The following is a 22,486-nucleotide window of genomic DNA, read 5'->3' as shown; positions in this document are numbered from 1 at the left end:
CCAAGGTGAAGGTGGATGAGTTAGATGCAATGTGCACTGTGAATGGATGATGCGCGTGGAGAGAACAGCTGAAGGCTGTCGCCACCTGAAAAGTGCTGAGATGGTGATGTCCGTAGCTGAGGCAGGAGCGATGCGTCAGTCGTTGCGCAAGCAGCAAGCAGTGGCAATGCGAGAAGCTGAGGTAATTATGGCAGGGGGTGAAAGGCACAGGCACATATGTATGTCACGGCTTGTCGAAGGAGAGAGTCGAGTCGACTCAACGTGGACGAGATGATGTGTTTTGGCGTGCAGTAGTGGTCGATTAGACTGTGCGTGCCTGGATGGACCTGGGTGTCCTGATCTGGTTTGGACGCGCCCGCGGGGGTGGTACGGTATCTTACGCAGCCCTTTCCGTGCGAAGAAAAAACCAAAATCAAGAGCGACGAGAGATGGTGTTGAGAATGGCGTGGAGATGGTGAAGGCGGCTGGATGCCGAGGTGTGGACTGGCCCTGCGCTCCCTGTCCGCGGAGTCCCTTGTGACAACCGACCGAGGAATTGAGGATCACTCCAGGGGGGCAAAGGGCTGCGCGCGCCAGACCCGGGTGTGTGAAAAATTACGCAAATTTCCACGGCGAGGGACGGCAAAGACGGTTAGCAAATTCAGCGTGCGAGACCCAACAGCCTGAGCAGCTCGGGACGGGAGGACGTGCCCAGGGACTTCAGCCGGCGTCAAGAGTCAAGCCTGACGGCCCACTCGCTTTCTTCAGCCCTGGTCCGTGCAATTGCCCCAAACGAGACTAGTAGAGGCAGATTCACACATTCTACAGTCCTCATTACTCCGTAGGGTGCGACGGTCGCTGTCATCAGTGATGGAATTCCGCCGAGCTGGTGCAGCTCATGATGCTGTCACGATGCGTACTAAGGGCGGGGGTTGAAATTGCTAGGGGCAACAACAAGGGGTTAACAGGCGTTAAGTCGCCTGGGTCGCAAGCTTCAGAGCCCGATGTAGCTCAGATCGTGGTCTCGTCGATCCGTATGCTTAGGCCACGGCAGCCAAAAAGTATAATGGCTACTGGTATACACTGCCCTATTGTCGCCGCGCTCAACGATACTTGTCCCTATAATGAATGGCAGGTGGTAAAGCCCGTCCATTCTTCTGTGCGATGGTGATGAAAGCGCAAATTTCGGGCATGCGTCATGACCCAGCACACGTCAGGGTAGTCGACTCAGGGCACAGCTGTTGGTCGCAGACGCGTAGTGGGGTCGGACGCAACTAGTTGTCAGAAGCCCGTGAGCCATTATTATTCTCGGAATCAGGGGCGGCTTGCAAGCTGAGACGATACCACGGGCCTCCGGCGGCGTCAACACGCCTAGAGTGTCCCGCCGGGATGGTTCCCCCTCCAGCCTGTTCAGTGTCCATCGTGTTGCACTTCAGCGCCGTACCGGGTACAGTGCTGCACATACTTGTTAGGCGCAGCGGAACCGCGATCAACTCGAAGTGGCCAGCTACCGAGAAGAGTCTAGCGACACAAGCGATGGGCTCGTCCACCTCCCAAGATGACAAGATGCAGTGGTGCAGACGAGATTGGGCAGATTCGCGAATGAGCTAGGACAAAGGGCTCTGAGCAGCAAATCAGCGGCTGACCAGGCCAGATCTGCCGTATTGGCGCGCGGGCGTGACATGAGAAAACCGGCCAGGGGGCTCCAGCACTGCCACTGCCACCCCCGCTAGGCACTGGTCGCTCGCCTGCCAGGGAGGAAAGACGGTCATGCTACGGAGGGTGTGACAGCCGTATTCTGCCGATCTGCCCCAACCGAACATTGCCGTACTCCACCTGGTGTTACGTTCCGTTCGGCATCAGTACTTTCAGCTTCAGCTGTGATCTGAGAGCATATACGGATACACACGGAGGTGGGTGTTCGTAATGATGATGATGGTGGTGTGAAAGGAAATCCCGCTAGAGAGCAGCAGTGCAGGTGCGAAGGGGTATGGTGAGGATCCAAGGCCCGTCAGCCGCGTAGCAGCCCCCGGACTAGAGGCACCCGCCTGTTTCTCAAGCGAGGGGTCTAGACTGACCTCATGTACGCGTACGGAGTCCCTGTGTATGGAGTACTGTCCTCGGTACGGAATCCAACTCTCCTCCCTGGTACTTGTACACCGCCAGCATCCCTGCTTGGGCTGAGGTGCGTCGATGGCTTGCGGCACCTCTGGTACCGACAGTCTGGTAGACCCGTTGAGGGATGCGTGACCCATACTCGTACCATCAAACACTGTTTTGCCTCACTCGGGCCCTTTTTTCCTATCCTTTGCTCCATGACCGCACCCGTATCCGTACCCTAGATCATCGCAAAGAGGTCCACCAGGAATGGCGACTTGCAGCTGCATGTTTCTCGATCGCTAATCAATTCTTGGAGGGTGGAGTGCCTTGGATAGAATGGAGCTTAGTGAGTATAGCAGCGGTATTTGCCTTGTTGGCACGCGGAGTGGTGGACCATGCAGGCCGTGATTCGGGACCGGTTTCCGCGTTGGCGCCATGCCGACTACTCCAAGGCCAGCGGTGCAGATGTTCTTGGACGCATCACATGCAGCGGTCCAAGGGTCCTGAAAACTTGGTAAAGACCGAGGTGCAATGCAGGCGCAGCAGTGCCTTCCCCACTCCCACGCAGACCACTGCAGCTGCCGGTGCCTCGAAACGAGCGTTGCAACATTAGCTTCGTCTGCACGACAAAGCTTGGTACTATAGCCAAGTCTGCCAGCCACCTTTACCCCCCGCTCCCTCGCGTCGCTTTGCCTCCAATTGAAGTCCCTGCGCGCGAAGTTTGGTGATAATCGCACCTGCAGGCCACCAGAGCCGTTGTCTTCGGAGGGTCTCCAAAGGGTCACCATGAAGGGATAGTTCGCTGCACAGCATCCGAGGTGGGAAAGTAATTCCCTCCCTCCTTCATCGGCTGTCACTTGGCCCATCGTGCAGCTATCTGCCATGCCTTGCTGCACCTCGCGACTGACATGATCGCTAGAAAGTCTATTTCCTTCTCCAGTCTAGTCGTCTTACGACGCGATTCCTTTTCCTAGTTCCAGGTACTCTGTACGTACAACAAGCGCTCGGTACCCATATTCATTTTCGCCCCTGCTGGACAAGGATGCTGGACGATGGATGCCGTGTCTTAGGGTAAGCCCTTGACTCAGCATCCGGCTACCCAGAACCGCCAGGCCATTCTGCCCGATGTCGTCGCCGTGGTGTGCGGGCACGCCAAGATCTGCCGATAGACTTTCTTGAAGCGCAGGAACGCCTCGACCTACTTTGGCGAACGCAAAGTCTTCATGAGGCCTGTGCAGCCACCTACCCGAACTCCGGGGTTCATCGTTCCCCCCCCGAACCCTAACGCCCCGCGACTCGACTCGGTCAAGCGTTGTCGGCTATCAGGCGTGCTCCAAATGCTATTCAGCTGTATCGATTTCATGCTGACGACTGCTGCGTCCTTTTCCATCAACTATGCCGCTGCCTCCGGTCGATCGCTGCAACCTGTGCCGTTCACTCAAGGTTTTGATCTGCGCTTTGATCGCTCCTGACTTGCAGGCGTTTCGCTTGTCCACCTAAGCTTCGTCACGCGCAGACACACCAACCCTGCTCCAATGTTATCTGACTTTGTCCTCCGGCGGTATGCAAGACCCGAACAGGGGCAAAAACGAACACAAATGGCTGACAGAACACGACTGAGGTTCGTCGGACCCACTGCAGGCCGCCAGGGCCGCCCGCGAGATCGATTTTTGCCTATCAAGGCACTATGTCGGCTACCCATCATTGGCTCCTAGCAACTTGCAGTCGATGCTGTCGCTGTCGCTGTCGCTGCCGAGGTCGCAGTCTGGCTCCTGCGCATAAGCCAGTCTTGTCGCTGCAGGTCTCTTCAGCCCGGCGTTGCTCTCTCATCTTCAGGTCGCCTGAACCTTCCTCTACTTGAAAAAAGGTACACAGATCAAAGTGGTGGTGCGATAGACTCGAGCTACGAGTCATGCAGGTGGACCACCCCACTCGATGCTGACCCTACAATATGAGTTACCCGATCTTTGTCGAGCCCCTTGCGCCAGCATTATTCCGACACTGGGCACAAAGTGGTACCAACCGGTCCTCGTTTCTTTCCACCAGCCCAAAAAGGTTGGAGAATAACTTTCCGCATAAGCGACTGTGCCACCAATGTCGCATATGTTTGCAATCAAGCTACTTCCTTGTCAGGTTTGACACATCCCCGAGTCTCATTCCACCTCGACGGTCCACCTTCATCGCATTGGCAACGCCGAGCTACAACCTCGTCCTCCCCGTTTCCGATTCAGGCAATATCAACATACCGAGCAAATTGATGGCAGAGACTCATTCATTACCGAATCCACTAGTAAACCAAGGCAGCCTTCTAGTGGCGACCATTGACTCGCCAGGCATCCGAATAGTTATGGGCACAATATCTTGAAACTCTGCAAAGACATCGTCGGATCCCACCTGGTCAAAGTGTTTCCTCCCTTGCCGTCGGTCCTTTGCAGCACTAGCTTTTGAGGCTGGCACGCGAATAATGACACCGCATTCCCAGTTGCGCATGGTGAGTTTCGCCGACGACCGAGTGGAGTTGTCGGATCTGACAGGCGGACCGGCTCTTCCCCTTGTGTAATCTGTCAGTTCAGACGATCCAGAAGAAAGCGTGGGCAGGCTGCATTCTTCTTGGGTTGCAACGAAAAAAACTTTCCCCAGAAAAAGACTTCCTAACTGCTTGACCGACGGGCGCCTCGGGCCCGACAGAGTGGGAGACGATTTCCACATTCCGCGCAAAGTGAGAAAGCAACGTTTGATGGACATCGAGATACGACCGTAGCGAAAAACACAATCGGACGGGGATGGGGAAGCCAAGAAAAAGACAGAAAGCACGTACCAGGCACTCTCGCTGCAATTTGCACTCCCCACGTAGACCCAACCCATCGCGCCTTGCGTCGCATTGACACCGACAGCCGCACCGTCGCTGATCCGCAGATAGTCGTTCCCTCCTTGATCAGCATACCGCACCAAAATGAACTTGCTGTGGCCAAGCAGACCCTCCCGGACGCTCACCGCATCTCGCACCACCTCCCGAGGGAAGTCCGCCTTGTCCCACCACTTCTCCTGAAAGCAGATGGTGCCTGCGCCGTCCGGCCCGCCGCGCGACGCCTGCACCGTGTCCGAGGAGGGGAAGTAGATGCGCAGGTTGTTGCGCCATGGCTGCTGCTGCTGCTGGTCTGCCTCTTTCGAAGACGACGACCAGGGCATCCTCACGACCTTCTTCAACTTCAAGTTCTCTTTCTTGCCCATCTCGACACCGCGGATCGCGCTATACAGCCGCGAGACGTACTCGGGCGTCAGCGCCCCGAGGCTGCTGGTCGCGTAGTCCACTTGCACTTGCACTTGCACTTGCTCCTCGGGAGTCGCCGTGGCAGCACCACCGCTGGCCGGACACTGTAGGCCCAGCTCTCTGACTGCGGCGCTCAGGCCCCATAGGCCTGTGCCGTCGCGCTCGTCTACATCAGTAGAAGTAGAACCAGTACTGCTGGTCGTAGTGCCGCTAGCATCGACGTGAAACCCCGCCACCGAACTCACAAATGCCAGGCCCTCGGTTTTCGTGAAGTCGACGCTCGCCAGCTTCCACAGCACCTTGACCGGGACGTCCTGGGCGGTTAGGAACGCAAACAGGCCACGCTCGAATGGGGTCTGCTGCTTCTTCCGCGCTTGTGTCGGCGGCTGCGCATCTTTGCCCTGTGCATCATCATCATCATGGTCCCCACCACCACCACCAGGCGCCGGCGCCAGCATCGGCAGATCGATGACAAAGACCAGATTCTCCATCACGGAGCCCACGCCCCAGTCATGCGGCACGAGGTTCCCCGTCGGCACCACGACCCTACAGCGCCCGTGCGCCCATCTCCCATCATCATCATCATCATCATTATCCTTCTCTTCCGCCGCAGCAGCAGCAACACCCTTGTAGAACAGCACCATCAATTTGCTGTGCATGGTGCCATGCCCCAGCATCCCGCCCCTCGCAGCAGGGAAGACGAGACGCACATTGGGGATGCCCTCGAAGCCGGCGCGCAGCTCGGCGCGGTGGGGCCCGCTGTGCGTGTGCAGCACGAACACGAAGTTGGTCGTGGCGGTGGAGAAGTGCGGGAGGAGCCAGTCGAAGTCGATGGTGAAGGAGGAGAGGAGCGCGGAGGTAATGGAGGAGGGGTCGCCGAGGAGGGCGGGGAAGGTGATTGTGTTTGAAGGGGTGGAGGGGGAAGATGAGGATGATGTTGTTGTTGTAATAGTAGTAGTAGTAGCGTGCGCCGGGGAGTGGGTTTTGAAAATCTTGCCGTGAGGGTAGTATTGGGGTTGGGAGGGTGAGGTTGTGGATCCCGTGGTTTCGGCCATTGTCTTTGCTGATTTTGCTGGTTGAGCTGGCTTCACTGGCGAAGAGCCCGAAGAGCGTTCGCGGCGGTTGATTATGGGGGGAGAGATAGATCTCATCCCTGTAGTGAGGTCCGTGCCACGTTTATCGGCCGCCTTGGGGCGCTTGCTGCCAAGGCCTGTAGTAGGATGAGGCTCTGCGGCGGTCTGAGTATTGAATGCTGTGGAAGGCACATTCGTGGTAGGAAACGGATCGGCTTCGGCATCCCGCTTTCGCTTCAGCCTCGCCAGCCGCTCTGCCTCCATCGCTTTACGGTCCAGGCCGAGGAAGCCAAGGGGTCCTTCTGCTTTCGTAGAAGTCTTGGGTGCTGTAGCTTCAGGCGGGACAGCCTCGTGTGCACCTGCCACTGGCGCTCGCTGGTGCTCATTATCGCTCTTCACATCTTCATGGTGCGCGCCCTCAGCATCCCTCAGGATCTCCTCTTGATGGCTCTCCAGACTCAGCGCGATGGCCCTCTTGAGCTCCTCGTCTTCATCTTCATCCGGGTCTTGCTGTCTCGCCATTTCTACTCTTCGGTCAATATGTGCCTGTCCTTGCGTCAAGTCGACCTCCTGGCGCAGCTGGACTGGCAATGTCAGAGGCCGATTGGGGCCCGGTCCACTGACAACAGGCTGTCCGTAATTGTTGATGGAGGCCCGAGCCAGATTGGAAGCTTTTGTGCTCAAAAATGCGGAAGATAGCGACGGATCCGTCTCAGTCTCGGGCTCAGAGTCCGAAGAGAGGGAAATGGCGTCGGAGGGGTCCATTTTGATGGTGCCAAGTGTGATGTCGTACAATCCAGGGAAAGGTCGAACGCTCGCTGTCGTGTGCAGCCAACGCTGACTTGGTGTTGACACACTGCCTCTGGGGCGGTAGAAAGAACCCGACTTGGCAGGACGCTGTATGGCCGCCTTAATCGGGTATGAAAGGGACAAAGACAATCGCTGATCGCCTACGAAACTCCTAGGAACGCCGGCGAATAGGTGAAACAGAACACTCGATCTTTGCGTGGCATGCGCTTGTACCATTCCAGAGAACAAAAACTGGCAAAATACCTGAACTGGATGTAGTGTTGCTGATGGGATGGCAAGGCTGCCTGTTGCCTCGATGCCAAGACGTGGCTTGAGAGACTCGAAATTGAAGAAAGGTGTCCAGAATGGCTCTTACTATCTCATAAGACCGAAGCTTCCCTTGCTCATGCCCTGCTGCAATGATGTGTCCATGGATACCGACGCACCGGACGGGTGCCTGCGCTTGCTGGCGATGCGACCAGCCGGGATAAGCGCGTCACGTTCCTGACTCCGCGGTGGAAGCGACCACTTCGCTCGGATCAATTCAAGTAAGTTGAAACTCGACACGTAGATGCCAGAGGGGAGCGCCGAATCCAGAACGTACAATCTTGGGGGACTGGGAGCTCGGAAGTTGCACAGAAAAGTTGTCTGTTCCGCGGCGAGGGCCTTTGAGGCTGCACGGTTCCATGTTGTCCCTGCGGGCAGCCGTAAACATCCCGATATTCTGCCTCAGCAGACGTCGATCACTTTGTCCACGCAGCAAAGCGACAAGGGCAGCGGTGTGACAGAAAGGGTACAAATACAGTGAACAAGAGGTAGGAGCATCGCAATGAGGAGACAGCATGTTGTAGTTGCTCTAGTTGCACTCATGTGGTACATCCCGAAGACGCATATACGTCAAGGCAGTCTCAGTGTGTGGAGCTCAAGCTCGCGATTAGCAGTACATTGCATATGCTTGTCGCTCTTCCGGGACCATTGACACCTTTTTCGACGACTGTCGATGCACATAACCGTACCGACAGCTTGCGTCGGGAGTTGTTCTGCATTGGAACTGCAGAGCTCAGCAGATCTAAAACCCCGTTTCCCTTCGCGCAACGCAGCCTGGCGCGAAACAACAGTTCGAGTCAAGACAAGGATATCTCTGTCAGGTTTAATTCTGCCGCATCAAGTGCTTGAAGACGAACCATGTCGATCAACTTGCTGAGCTGTAGGTGTGCGGTGAATGAACCCTGGGTATGTAAACGACTTGCCGCAAATTCTCTGGATAAGGAAGACCAGGGCGAGGGAAGCTAAGGACGATTGAACAAATGCAGCAGCAAGGCGAGGCAACCACTGCGCAGTGTGTATCGTGACACGAGCCTGCTCACAGGCAATTGTCGACTACCGTCCAGTAAGCCGGAATTGAACCTGGGTCTGCAGATCCAGCCAAACCTCCCATGTAGCCAAGTCTGGGCCTGCCTGTGTAGCAGGGTCTGGGCAATTTTGTATCAGCTTGGACAAACCAGCATGTCCGTGTCGTCGAAGTTGTGACGGCCAGCGCCTAGGGTATGGAGAAGAGCTTTATTTAGCAACGAGCAGCGCAGCAAGATCATTGTATCAGCCACTGCTTTGTCTCGACGAAAGCTACCCTTAACGAATCCATCTTTCAAAACGACGGTGCCATGTAGCTAGACGAAGTCAACCATCGAAGGCTACTGACGAATCCTTGGCGACGTTTCTGGATGCAGATACAAGGTGAAAGGCGCTGTGGTGGGCGATGGAAGGCCACAAAAGGGTCAGTTGCCCACACAACAGACACGTAGAACACAATGCAAAAAGCACAAAAAACACCACCACTTTGCACATGTTTGGAATCGAACTGTCTGACAAGCCTTGTCACTCCGACTTTGCTGAGATATCGGAAATGGCGTCCTCGTCTCCGTCATTCTCCCACAAGCAGTTCTTGACACGCCTCGAGTGTACCCGGCCACATGCTCACTCACTGCTAGCGAAGTTACTGCTAGGACCAAGAACTAACTAATGTAGCTCATGCCACTACGAGCTTGTTGTCTTGAGTGGTCTAATAGATCTTCGACCACATACGAGTCGACGAGATAAGTGAGGCGCCTACCGTAGTAGACTCCCCATTATCGTATCACACAGTGAGACCATGTCGCCAGCGGAGTCACAGCTAAGGCATACCATACATACTACAGACCTCCAAAAAAGCAAAAACTCAAAGTCGATGTTTGAGAAACCTTTCCGGAGTCGTTAACCGGGAGGTTTTTTTCGGTCTTTCGAAGACGGCGCCCAAATTTCACACTTGATTTCCGCGCACCCTCATCCTTTTCCACCACCCCTGTACACATCAGGTGCCAGCAGCCAGAGCAACTACGTCGAGCTCACCAGACGGGCGAGGAGCAGAGCTCAAAGAACTTCTATTCCCATCTGGCAGGTGTTTTAAGCCCCACTCGGAAAGTTGACTTACCCGGCACTGACACCAAATTTTCCCCTTTCTTTTTCCTTTTCTCGAGTAAGAGTGTCGATATCGTTTGAAGTCGGTATCGGAGGAGGAAGAAGAAGAAGAGCGAAATTTGGAGCCCGCTAGATTTCAACACCGGTTGAAGAAATCATGACCTGAGGCTCTGAGAACAGAGCCAGTAAGCGGTAATTCCGGTGCTGGTTGTTGGGGGAAAAGTTGGAATCTCTAATATTTATACATCAAATGAGGTTTGGGTAAGGTGGCTGCTTAGAGGGGGAGGGGAGTGCGAGGCTGCGGGGGCGGCGGCGGCGCCTGAGGTTGCCTTGTTAAGGCGGCCGTCCCGAACTTTTGAGTTTGGTGCACGCAACCCTGGCTTACATGCGCAAGGGTATTTAATTACTCTGATTGATTCGCGATTCCTTCTCTGATCCAAGCACAGAGTCTTGAAGCTGCTCGTGAGTTTCAGCCGCAGCGAACGCAGGGGAAAATCGAAACGGCTCACAAATCCTCCGTCGGCTACAAAACATCGGTCAGAAGATGCCACTACCAAACCACTCGAGATATGATGTCGCAAGAGAGTCGGTCGTCACGCATGCACGACAGGTATGGATACGGTCATTCAATCATTACCGCTGGTGACGAATATTGGACTACGTGCATGCAAGTCTCCGATACGCCCAACGAGACGCCGATAGGGTCGCGAACGCCGAACGTTCCATCTACATGTGTCGATCGAGGCAGGATTGCAACGACCCGATCCAAGCATCGTCAGCTTTGCTTCTGTAGGACTCGATTCCTCTCTGACCCCTCGATAGGTGGTCAGGTGCCACCTACCACACCAGCGTCACCGTAGGACTACTCGCGAGGCACGATGAATGAGGAAGTCTGCGGAACACTACCCCAGAACACATGCCTTGGCTAACGGCACTGGCACTGAATGCACAGCGCAGTAGACTATCAAGGCCTCCGTCACCTCGGCCGTAAAGAAGCAATGTGGTTCTGCCAGCGTAGTAGCTTTAATGGCAGTGACCTACCACAGCCGTAGCGCTCATCGAAGTCGGGGCCGGAACGAAGTCGGGTCTTCATTTCAGCAAGTATTGTCTCGTATTACTGACCCGGTGGTTCTGCAGTTGACGCTGACTGCTCGGGAAGACTCAACCTTCGTCTACCGCATCCTGACTGTCGTGCTAGCTGCTCGGCTGTCCTGATCAGATCAACCCTCACAAGCCGCCGGTCTTGACTAGCTCGTGCAGCCTGATTTCGTCGCTGTTACAAAGAGCTCCTCTGCGTCCAAGAGTCGCGATCATCTTCGGCTCGTGCTACCGAAGCCAGTCGACTCATGTCGACTGCCCGAATAACTGGGCGAGGAGGAAGAACTCGACGTTCTGGGCGACATGTTGACACCAGTACGTCCACCTCCTCCGAAAAGCCCGCCTCCGTTTCGTTGTGTTGCTGCTGGCTGAGTGCGAGTGTTATTGCGACCGCCGGCGAAGTAACCAGCAGCCGCACCGGTAGCAGCACCTGTCCAGAACCCAGGTCGCCATGGCTGTTGCTGCGGCTGCGAGGAGCTCGGGCGCGTGGATGTAGATGAGCGAGGAGCAGACTTCTTGGAGGAACCGTAGTTGCGCGGGTATGGGTCATACGGCGGTGGCGGGTCATCGTCGTCATTGTCTCCTCCGCCAAAGCCACCCCAGGTAGTGGGCGGTCGCCGCGGTCCTTGCTGATCCCTCTGTTGCCACTGCAGAAAGAGGCTGCTTAGAATGATGAAAGCGACGGCGGCGAAGGTGAGCAGGAAGATGTACTTGAACAACGTGCTGCCCTGCCCGGGCTCACCCTCGTCGAACCAAGGATCGCTCTTCCTGCCATACTTCTCCCCACCTTTGTCAGTCAGCAACAGACGGTATTCGACACCACAGCTTCCTTTGAGGACATAGGGGTCGTCGCTACTCTCGTAGCCCTCGCAAGTGACATCGGTGCTGCCAAGCTTGAACTCGTCCGGCAGCGAGGCCTTGCAAGCCCATTGCACGCTCTCAGCGTCGTAGTCTGAGCCTTCATTTGTGCAGCGCATGACATCGACCGTGAAGAGCTTGCAGACATTGGCCGGGCCAACGCATTGTAGTTGAGGCACTGGTGAGACTCTCCGGGAAGCCGTCTGCTTGCCAGCACGGACTGTGAGAGAGTTGACTTTCGAGAGCAGCACGGCGTTCTTGGGCACTTTGTTCGGATTCGTTACCTTCGCGCATTGCACCAAGGTGAGAAGCAGTAAGGCTGCAAATAGTAGGGTGGCGAGTGCCCGCGGCATTATGAACGGGTTGGCAGTATAGTGCCCGCGGGATGGGCAATGCAAGTATTGCAGATAGATATGGACATGTGTCTCGGCAGGTGACAGATTTATCTTTGCTGTGATTGTATCTATGGCTCCGCGTAAGAGGCAAGGTGGCCAGATGCAACAAAGACCAGAGACCCTGGAAGGAAACGTCGTTGCCTGAAGCCTCGGCTCGACCTGCTGCATTTTCACCCGGAAACAATAGCCGAAGTAACTGCTTCTCTTGGTACGCATGTGGCAGTGCGGTCTTCACGTCGTGGACATCGCAAGGGCACATGTGACTGAGCTCGACTGAGGTGGGTAAGCCAGTCACTTTTTCTGGGATAGTGTACAGCCTATGCTACAGTAGTGGTATCCTCGATGGTCGTTCTAGAATACAATATTCAACACCTTGCCTCCACCCACAAGCACCACTCTTTTCCGTTGCTCCCAGTTGTTCCGTTCTCGCAACCAGGTTTGACCGTCGTCTGTCCGAAGCACAGCGTCAACAACTTCCGCGACTCTCACCTCACTTGCTGTCTTGCGCCTGGCTTCTACCTCACTTGCAGTGGGGATTGCCGCAGTGAAACGTAGCTTGCCGTTGATCTGAACGGCACAAGTCATCGTTTTGTGGGACGCTTTTAGAGTCACCTCCTGCTCCTCGGAGAGAGGCGGCTGTGGCCATGGATGGTGGAATATGCTACTTGAGCTGGCGTTGCCGAGATTGTTGATATTCTCCCAGCATTCTTCGGCAAATGCTGGCGCGATTGGCGCAAGCATGCGCAGCAGCGCAGAGATGGCAACTCGAGCCACCTGAGCTGCGAGGCTGCCGACTCCAGCATCGTGGATAAGATTGGTCAGCTTGATGAGGTCTGAGATGGTCGTGTTGAGGCTGTAAATGTCATGATCGAAGGTCTTGGTCACAGACATTACGGTACTTTGAGTAGTAAGAAGAATGCTGATGTCGGAAGTGCTCAATGTGGATAGATCGAAGCTGGTAGGCATCGTGTAGTCGTCCATGCCGGTCATTGGCTGCGAGCTCAAGTCTGAGGCGAGTCGCTGAATGCGGCCAAACCAGCGCTGAACACCAACAATTTTCTCCTCATCCCACTGCAAAACCTCGCTCACAGGAGCTGTGAACAAGATGTGCGCTCGGGTGGCATCAGCACCATATTTTGTGATGCAGATGGACGGATCCACCCCGTTGTACTTGCTCTTCGACATCTTCTCGAAGGAGATGTTGGCTTGCTCGCCCGACGCTTTGACGACTGCAGTGCCAGAAGAATGGTCGACCTCTTCCGGGCGCAAGAAACGACCGGATTCTGGGTCCGAAAACGTCTTGCCGTGCACCATACCTTGTGCAACAAGCTGTTGGAATGGCTCTGCCTCGGGAGCGTGATCTGGTATCAGACCCTCGCTGCACAGGAACTTGTAGATGAATCTAGCATAGAGAAGATGGAGAATCGCATGCTCAACACCGCCGACGTAGGTGTCGACAGGTAGACGTGATGCTGCCGCCGCTTCGGAGAAGAGCTGACCATTATTGTTAGGATCCGTGAAGCGACCGTAGTACCAAGAGGAATCGACGAAGGTATCCATTGTATCAGTCTCCCTCTTTGCTGGATCCCCGCAACTGGGGCACGAAACATTGACCCACGAATCCATCTTTTCGAGGGGATTGCCCCTCTGGCCCTTCATCGAATCGTCAAGTTGCGGCAGACGCACGGGTAGATCTTCCTCGGGGACTGAAACGGTCCCACAAGACCTGCAGTGAATTATTGGGATGGGCGCTCCCCAATATCGCTGGCGTGAGACGAGCCAGTCTCTCAGTCTCCAGGTATCAAATCGCTCCGCATGTCTTGCTCCTTTCGGCCCAAAGCCCGTAAGGTCCGATGTGATCTGTGCAGCCGCTGCCGTACTTTCCATGTCGGCGTACTTGCCGCAGAGGCTGGTCAGAATGCCAGGGTCTGTGTATGCTTCGGCTATCTCTCCTGGCTGCACTCTCAGCTTGGTATTCAATGATGCGGGCGGCTGAATAACAACTGGGATCTCCTCGTCAGGCCGGTGTTGTTTCCAAAACGCGAGGTCTCTCGCATCATGAGCAGGCACACCCATCACAGCCCCTTCCCCGTATCCTTCCAGTACGTATGGCGCAGCAAACACTGAAAGATTGAAATCGTCGCTGACCGAGGGTATCCGAGCTTTCAATGGTAGCGGTACACCAGCTTTGGACCCGACCTCCAGCGAAGCCTTCTCATCAATCAAGATCTGTAGCTCTGGCGACAGTGACTGGTATGCTTTGGTGAGTGAGTGAGTCAGGGCAACAGCTAGATACTTGACTCCATAGATGGTGTCTGGTCGGGTGGTGAATACATAGTGACTGGTCTCATGGCCGTCAGGATGTTGTACATCGATTCGTAAACGTGCACCGGACGACTTTCCCAGCCAATTTCTCTGTTGTGTTATCACCCGCTCTGGCCACCGACCATTCGTTGAGAGGAAATCGAGGTCGTCGAGGAGAGCTTCCTTGAATTCGGTGATAGCAAAGAACCATTGGCGCAGGTTGATCTGCTGGACCGTTGCGCCCGACCGCCACGATTTGCCATTGCTGTCTACTTGTTCGTTCGCAAGCACGGTCTTGTCTACTGGGTCCCAATTGACGAGTGCATTGGCCTGGTAGGCGAGCCCACGCTTGTGCAGCATCAGAAAGAGCCTTTGGGTGTGCTTGTAGAAAGATGGGTCACAAGTTGATATTTCCTACCGAACGCATCAGCATCTATGTACGGACATCTTTCTAACACACGTACAGCATCCCAGTCAAAGCTTGTATTCATGCTCTTCAACTGCGCCTTCATTTTTGCGATGTTTTCTTCAGTCCACACTCCGGGATCCAGGCCTCTTTCAATTGCTGCATTTTCGGCAGGAAGCCCAAATGCATCCCAGCCCGTCGGATGCAGCACACTGTAGCCTTGCATGCGTCGATATCGTGCGATCACATCGGAGATGGTGTACACTCGCAGGTGACCCATGTGAAGGGATCCGGACGGGTATGCGAACATCGGTAGGACATATGTTTTCTTTGTCCGTTCTGGCTCGCGACTCAACGGCTCCTGCGCCCATCGTTGCTGCCATTTGGCATCAATCTCGGGGAAGCTCAGGCGCGACGCGTTCCGAAGCCGAAGGCATCTTATCACGCCCACACCTTTCGACCATGGTTGCTGGAGGCGCACGCGTGGCAATTGCGGCCCCAACATTACCTAGCTCGCCCGTGCATCAGTCGAGTATGAAAGCTACCGTCGCAATCAAACTGCAGCGATGTCAAAAGTTCATCTGAGTCGGACGGTGCAAAGGTCGGAAATCAATTCCGCTGCCGAGCGTATTCCTTGGCATCCGCTGCTCCGCTTTCAACCTCACTTCACCTCAACGGCGCACACATAGGAATACGAACCACACACATTTGTGATGGCCGATATTTGGACGAATGCGATGGGAGCACAGCATATTTGGGGTTTGGAAGTCAGCGCCGGGACGGCGATGAGCTCCGCCGTTCATCTGCATCCCCTTCAGCGCTTTCGAATCCTCACCCCTGAACCGGAAAAGGAATGAGTGTGTTTGAATGTTGTTGCAGAACTTTTTCAACAGTCTTTGACAATACGACACTACTAAGAAGGTCTCCTGAGCTGGAGCGCGCCAGCGGGAATCTGTCGACAAGCTCATAAACGGAACATGCGTCCATGCTAGCCTTTGAGTAGGTATGGGGTATCCACCAAATTCTTCAGTTGCCCTTCCGTGGCGGACTTGGTGGTCTACGCGAGTCAACCATTCGCTCGCATCGCATCGCTTGTACGTCCTTGTTGACATAGGATTCGGATACAGGTCTCGATGCGTCTCCCTGTCCTGACTCAACGCACTTTGATAGCGCGGGTTGACCCAGCCCCTGAATGTCGCGGGATCCCAGCGGAGGTACAGTGAATGATCACCAGCCCTTTCTCGGCCCTCTTCCTTGCTATTCATCCTATACATTCTATTCACCAGCCCCCTCGCTATTCAAGTTCGAAAAGTGGGCCATTGACCATCAGGTTCCTCACATGCTATACACCTTCTCGCATCTTCGACTTCTTCTGCTTCTATCTTCATCCTCCGCATCAACTTCATACCTCCATACCACTTCTGCTTCGCACGACTTCCATCTCTACATCATATCTCTTCTCATTGAGTATCGGCTGGCCCGATCTAAAAACGCACATTCCCTTCCCTCTACCCACATCCTATCGAACTGCAGCAGCAGCAACGTCAGGGCACCTGCACCTTCACCTTACATCTATCAACACTCAACTCATATTCAACATGGCTTCCGTAAAGGTTCTCAAGGGTGAGCAGCTTCTCGCTTGGGAACTCGCAAAGAAACAAGGAACTGCCGGTACACTACGTCAGCAGCTAGGTGCTCGTAGAGGCGAGCCTGCTCCCACTCCTTCCTCCCTGAGCACACCTCCAGCCTGGTTCGACCCAGCTCGCGCAACAGTCGGTCGTGCTGCAAAGGTTTATCCCGAAGCATCTCTCCTAGGTGCCCCCGAGGATGTCCGTCTGCTCATCTACAACTTCATGGAGCTTGATGCCAAAGACACGGCTTCTGACCTGAGCACTACCCCGACCACTACTTACGACTCCCTGTTATTGGTGAGCCGTCAATTCTATCACGAGTTGGATACTGCCTACTGGCAGCACTGGCTCGTGCGCCAGAACAAGATCAAGGCCTTTCTGAACATGCCGTTCTTCAAGGAAGGTGTCGAGTTCTGCAGCAAGACAGGCAAGGTCTCGCTCGTCTCAAAGTCTTTAGTATTGAGAAGCTTCAAGTCCCTGTCACTTGAGGTGCCTCTTGATCTTCATCCCAAGCTACTCGGAGCTCTCAAAGTCGCCATTCAAACCCTCCCTCTGACAGAGCTGAAGCTGCTTTTCACCGGTAAAGACGCCTATGGCACAGAAACCAATCTTGGCTCTTGCGGTCTCCAACAGGAGAAATCATCCAGACAGCTGCCAGTCTCAGGTCAGAGATTTGCTTATCGAGCAGAGTTCATCAACACTCTGATGAAGCTTCGAAACCTTGATACCCTTGTCCTCTCCAACGCCAATGTTCCAGTCACGTTCAACCAGGTTATCAACAACAAGCCAAACCTGACCAAGCTGTCAATCATTCCGGACAAACGCACCTCTCTGTCTTACGAATGGGAATCTGCTGCTCGGAATGCATATGATCCTACTCTGCGACATGCTGCTTTCGGCGCGGCTATCCCTCTAGATGTCAAGAATCTGCCACCGCTGTTGGAATTGGAGATCAGTGCCAATGCGATGGTCTGGTCATCGTCTGTGGTCAAACATTCCCTTGTGACGGTTGAGAAGCTCTCTTGGATCGTTCCTAAGCCTTCACATCAAGCCGGCCCTGTTCCTGGCTCGAACCTCAATTGGCTCAGGCAGACCAAAGACCTCCTACACCTTGCCGCGATGCGTGCTGATAGAGTTAAGCTCAAGTCGCTACGTATCTGCATTGAGCCTACTATCTATGACAATGCGCTGAGCCACCTCCGCTACGACCGTCATGAAGTTGGGGAGCTCATTGCTTCTCTCAAAGCAGATGTCAAGGATATCACGAGCCTCCGAAATTTTGAACTTCACATGGACTACCTTTCCGACTTTGCTCACAACGGCTTTGACTTTGTCACCAGCCTCGGCGACAACCTGGAACGTTACTACATCTCCGACAAGTTGATTGTCACAGATAACGAAAAGATCCCTTCCGCATACGTTCCGCATAACGAGGAGCTCACTGCGCACAATGAGTTCTTGACTGAGGACACAGACCACCTTGCAGTAGGCACTCAAACCCTGTCAGTCCACCACTATCTCGTCCGTCACCTCACGATCGACAACTTCGGCGTGCTGTCCTTCTCCCCCTTCCATCTCAAGGACAGCAATCACGCTCCTCCAGGCGAAGAAGATGCCACTCGCACAGACAGAATTCTCAATCGCAAGAACCTCGTCTTCCTTGCCTACCAGTACACTGACAAGCGCAACAACCTCCTCCGCGTCGTTGAGGCTGCTGACGGCGCTTCAACCCCCCCGGCTAAGGACCTCGAGGTCTATGATGAGGACCGCGTCCGTCTCCTCCGCCTCAACGGCCGTCTGCTCGATCGCGAGCGCAACAAGCACATGTACGCCGTCGGTTACAAGCCGCCAACTGCTGCAAATGAAGTCGCCGTTGGCATCGATCAGCGCCCGGCTCGCCGCTATCCGGTCGTTATCCGCCACGATTCGCATGATCACTGGATGTGCAAGTCCTGAGGGCAAAATCACACACCTCTCTCTTCGCTTTGGCAACAGAACATCGCCTCCAAGTGCTCATCGTCAGCATATCGACCCTCACTTCCACACAATGATCTACCGTCCCAGTCATGTCTCCCATTCATCCACACCTTCAGTACTCTTGCACTCGCTACGCTCTGGCAGCAGGCCTGCCCTAGCGCATCAAGCACTTTATCCATTATCGCACTTTCAACGACTTTCACGAACTCGAGATACCCGACCAGGCGTTTCAACACCACCAGCGGTCCGATTTTCATCTGTCACGCCTTGCCGACTGCCATACGTAGCATAGAGGCGCAGTGCACAGCAATTGAGTTCATAGCATAAATTAGATAGAAAACCAAGATCAGAAAACACAATTTTTTTTTAAAAAAAAAGAAAAACTGCCTTGCAAAACATGTATCTGCATTCTGAGCTCTGTGATCGTAGAATGCGAAGTCACCATTCACCTATGCACGACTGAAAGCCCGTAGTATTATCCAGAGGCCTCCCGCACCCAGGGCCAGCCCGCAGTCTTCTGCCGCCTTGATGCTCACGAGGCGCCCGCCCACCATCAGACCCCGACATTGCCCCCCCCCCCTCCCCCAAAGCTCTAACCCAATCACCACCTCGCGCCCTCCTATCCGCCTCCAAACATCTCGTCCAACGCCCTCCCCACCACCACCCTCATCTCACGCATCCCCTCCTCCCACCCCTCGGGCCTCCTCTGCCTCTCCGCCAACCCCTCGCCTCTTTCAACAGCCTCTTGTCCGCCGTCCACGTAAACGGCTTGTGCGTGCCACGCCCACACCGCTCCGTGACCGGCTCCTCCAGACCCTCGTCCTCGCCGAACTCGTGCTCGTGCTCAAAGGCTTCCAGTAGGCGCCGCATGGTATCCTTGGCGAGTATAGCGTCTGGGGAGTCGGGGGGCAGCGTGAGGCGCGCGTGGTGCAGGTCTTTCAGCGCCATGCGCGCATCGTGCACCATCAGCGAGCAGGGGTAGCGATGGAAGAGGTCGGTGGTGCTGAGGTCGTCTTCGCCGAAGCGGTCGAATGTGTCGCGGGTGATGATCGAAACGGAGTAGACCGAGGGCGATGGGGGAGCGTGGAGCGTGGCGGTGTCCTCGACGTCTGCGCCGTGGTGCGCGGTTGAGACGACACTTGGGGTTGGCGCTGGCCGACGGTGGTGCTCGCTCAGAGTATCGTTGTCGTCGTTGTCGGCTTTGCCCTGCTGGACATCGTCTAACGCATCAGCTATCTGGCGCTCGGGTCTCGGTAGTCGCATTCTTGACCATGTCACCATCTTCGTACCAAGTGAGCTTGGGTAATGCCCCTCAGAAAGCCGAGATGTTGCGTCGTGACTTGCTTGATCCAGCCATTTCTCGGCTCGCTCGCGTATGGCTTGTAGACGACACGCAACGATTTTAATGTTTCATCTACTGCTGCATTTCTGAGAGTGCCTATCAGCAGTGAGAAGCATTGCTCGGTGACCACTGTTGTGAACGTGACGAATGAGTTACGTCCTATAGCTCTTGCCAGCTAGTCTGTTGGGTCGAAGCTCAAGATAGATGGACAGAGCAGATCTTCCGAGCTGGCCTGCAAGCAAAGGTGGCAGCAAAGGACAATCTCGGAGCAGCTGTTCCTCGATCTCGTTGGCCCGGGTGGCATCATCACATGTCACCTTGAGCTGGACGACGAAGCTGAACTTTCCGAAGAGGCTCAATGCGTGGGTGCGGGTTTCTTCGCTAATTGCAAGCGCCGAGTAGATCTGTTTGTTTATTGCTCTCGGTGAGTAACCATAGTCGGTCAGAATAGTAAGCAGCTGCCGGAAACATGAGGTCGCGGAGTTAATCGCAGATGAGGGAGAATTGTGGCAGCTGCCTGAACAGCTCGTTGTCGTACACCATTTTGATCGGTTTCTCGGCGGCTGCATCGACCTCGATTGCAGCAACGCGGCCGGGCTGGTAAGGTTCTTGAATAAGCTCTCTCTTGTGGGCATTAGGAGCATGAGTTTTGGCAACGTAATAGCACGAAGAGTAGAGCCCGTTGCAGCTATAGCATCTGTACTTCACGGCCGTGGCAGGTCCCGTCATCTGCTGAGCTGGTTGCGCCTGCTGAAGAGGCTGCGTCTGCTGAACCGGATGTGCCAGATTCGCGCTGATCGATGGTGCTTGAGTTGGATCACCTGGTAGACCTGGCCCTACTGCGCAGCATCTCTGGCGGCTTGTCTGAGGCGTGCTTGGTCTGCGAGCCACTGCTTGTGTTGTCTCTCGCCTGTAGCCCGGTCGACAATAATGACTCTATTCATCGTTTCGCCTATTTTGGGAATCTGATCGGGGAAACGAGGCAAACTTTGCCGTATTCAGGGCTTGGCATTTAAGGCGCCCTTCCGTCTCTTCGTTCCCAGGCCTTTTGATGTAGTATCTCATGCACGTTGCACATTCCGCATTGCAACCGAAGCCGAGTCTGGTTCCTTGTTACTCATAATGACAGGGTAACTTAGCTCCCGGAGGAAGTCTGTTCGTTCCCGTCTTTAGCACCTCGTTTAAACACGCTTTGCACAACGTGACTCATGCGTGAGCTGAGAGCATACCTCAAGTACCTGCCTATACGCGAGCTGAAGAGACACTTGTGTTGTTCTTACAGCTTCGAGTTCAATAATCCATCATGGCTACCACCTTTGACACGCCCACACCGCTCCTGACTCTAACCCGCGGTCTGGCCGTCCGACCGCTCCTCCACTCCGATGCACCCAGCATGGCGAAGCATGGCAACAACGTTAAAGTCGAAAGGAACATGACGAACCGCTGGCCTCATCCTTACACCACCGACAGTGCTCACGCATTCGTGGCCTTCGTGCGAGACCACAAGCAATGGCGTGCCATCTCCAACGTTTCATCCCCCACCGTTCAGGACATCCCTGAAGGCACCAAAGCTCCACTCGACTGGGCCATCGCCCTCGATGGCGAGTTCATCGGCGCTACTGGCCTTATCTTCCAGACGGATGTCGAAGAGCGGACCGCCAGACTTGGCTACTGGATCGCAGAGGAGCACTGGGGCAAAGGATTTGCGCCGGAAGTCGTCCGAGCCTTCATCACCTGGACATGGGAGGCCTATCCCGAGCTGGATCGCCTGGAGGCTACTGTCTACTCATGGAACCCTGCCAGCGTCAAGGTCTTGCTCAAGCTTGGCTTCACTCAAGAGGGCAGGCTCAAGGCGGCCGTTTACAAAATGGGCCGGAGATGCGATCTGCTCGTCTTCGGGCTGACCAGACCTGGACTCGAGATTGCGTCAGACCCTCCGAACTGAAGAATGCGAAGACGTGAGTGTCTTTAGAACCAACCAAGGCTTTGTCTTGCCCTTGCAGAGATCTAGAGCACAAGGAAGGATGGTTCTCGACACGAAGACACAGCCGACCCCAGTTGTGTTCACCATCCGATGGGCTCACATTGCCCATGCCAGCAACAGTATCAAGCCTTCGGTTGCTGCATTTTGAAATGACTTCGCTTGTCTCACCCACAAACCAAGAAGCGTCGAAATGGGAAAGGATATGCCGTGAGAAGCTGTCTGGCGACATAGACGAGCACGTGTCTGCGGCGGTATAGACACGCAAGGGACGGATTTAATGGCGGCCTGATATAATACCTTCCTATCCAGGAATTGTAGCGCACCCGCTGTGACCACGTTTGACTACGGGTTTGGGGTACACAGAGTCCGATTTGGAGTACGAGAGCTCAGAGACCTCAGAGACATCTAGTGGTCTCTTTCTCTCACATTGCTAAAGAAAGCTCGGGTTATCTATGCTCCGCTCTGTATTTAGAAGATGCATACCACAGGCACGTGCCGGACCAGCTGGTGCCTTTATGCACTTCGCGCCGAGTACATTTTTAATGTACACAACCTCACCCAACACCATCACTTCCATCTCGTGCGCACACGGTGCAGGAATACGACATCCACGTCTTGGCAAGGCAAATCACTGCCTGAAACGCCACCCTCCCCGATCTGATCGCCCATTCCGCCATGAACTTGGCTGAAGCGACACCCCATCTCAGCCAATCAGCACCCTTCCGCCCACCAACGTGCCTGGTTTTGCGAAGCGCCTTGTTACAGCCTCCTACCAATGACCACAACCGCTGTACCAGACGATGCAGCCGGCAGTACCTTGCCTCG

The 22,486-nt window shown here is 54.9% G+C and overlaps 6 protein-coding genes across 6 annotated transcripts; 2 read left to right on the top strand and 4 right to left on the bottom strand.

Annotated features, from left to right (window-relative positions):
- Positions 1-4,347: 4,347 nt before the first annotated feature.
- On the bottom strand, positions 4,348-7,188 carry HMPREF1541_09439 (uncharacterized protein; the record flags this gene model as incomplete). Its single annotated transcript, XM_008714113.1, has 1 exon — positions 4,348-7,188. The coding sequence occupies one exon, from the start codon at positions 7,186-7,188 to the stop codon at positions 4,348-4,350; it is 2,841 nt and encodes a 946-aa protein (XP_008712335.1).
- Positions 7,189-10,976: 3,788 nt separating this feature from the next.
- HMPREF1541_09438 (uncharacterized protein) lies at positions 10,977-11,975 on the bottom strand (the record flags this gene model as incomplete). The annotated part of the gene is made up of 1 exon (XM_008714112.1): positions 10,977-11,975. The coding sequence occupies one exon, from the start codon at positions 11,973-11,975 to the stop codon at positions 10,977-10,979; it is 999 nt and encodes a 332-aa protein (XP_008712334.1).
- Positions 11,976-12,368: 393 nt separating this feature from the next.
- HMPREF1541_09437 (leucine-tRNA ligase) lies at positions 12,369-15,232 on the bottom strand (the record flags this gene model as incomplete). The annotated part of the gene is made up of 2 exons (XM_008714111.1): positions 12,369-14,735; positions 14,786-15,232. 2 exons carry the CDS (start codon positions 15,230-15,232, stop codon positions 12,369-12,371), a joined length of 2,814 nt encoding a protein of 937 aa, XP_008712333.1.
- Positions 15,233-16,325: 1,093 nt separating this feature from the next.
- HMPREF1541_09436 (uncharacterized protein) lies at positions 16,326-18,314 on the top strand (the record flags this gene model as incomplete). The annotated part of the gene is made up of 1 exon (XM_008714110.1): positions 16,326-18,314. The coding sequence occupies one exon, from the start codon at positions 16,326-16,328 to the stop codon at positions 18,312-18,314; it is 1,989 nt and encodes a 662-aa protein (XP_008712332.1).
- Positions 18,315-19,001: 687 nt separating this feature from the next.
- HMPREF1541_09435 (uncharacterized protein) lies at positions 19,002-19,598 on the bottom strand (the record flags this gene model as incomplete). The annotated part of the gene is made up of 1 exon (XM_008714109.1): positions 19,002-19,598. The coding sequence occupies one exon, from the start codon at positions 19,596-19,598 to the stop codon at positions 19,002-19,004; it is 597 nt and encodes a 198-aa protein (XP_008712331.1).
- Positions 19,599-20,980: 1,382 nt separating this feature from the next.
- On the top strand, positions 20,981-21,622 carry HMPREF1541_09434 (uncharacterized protein; the record flags this gene model as incomplete). Its single annotated transcript, XM_008714108.1, has 1 exon — positions 20,981-21,622. The coding sequence occupies one exon, from the start codon at positions 20,981-20,983 to the stop codon at positions 21,620-21,622; it is 642 nt and encodes a 213-aa protein (XP_008712330.1).
- Positions 21,623-22,486: the final 864 nt, after the last annotated feature.

Source organism: Cyphellophora europaea, assembly GCF_000365145.1.
Source record: "Cyphellophora europaea CBS 101466 unplaced genomic scaffold supercont1.10, whole genome shotgun sequence".
NCBI lineage: Eukaryota > Fungi > Ascomycota > Eurotiomycetes > Chaetothyriales > Cyphellophoraceae > Cyphellophora > Cyphellophora europaea.
This window is presented reverse-complemented; position numbering and strand designations above follow the sequence as displayed.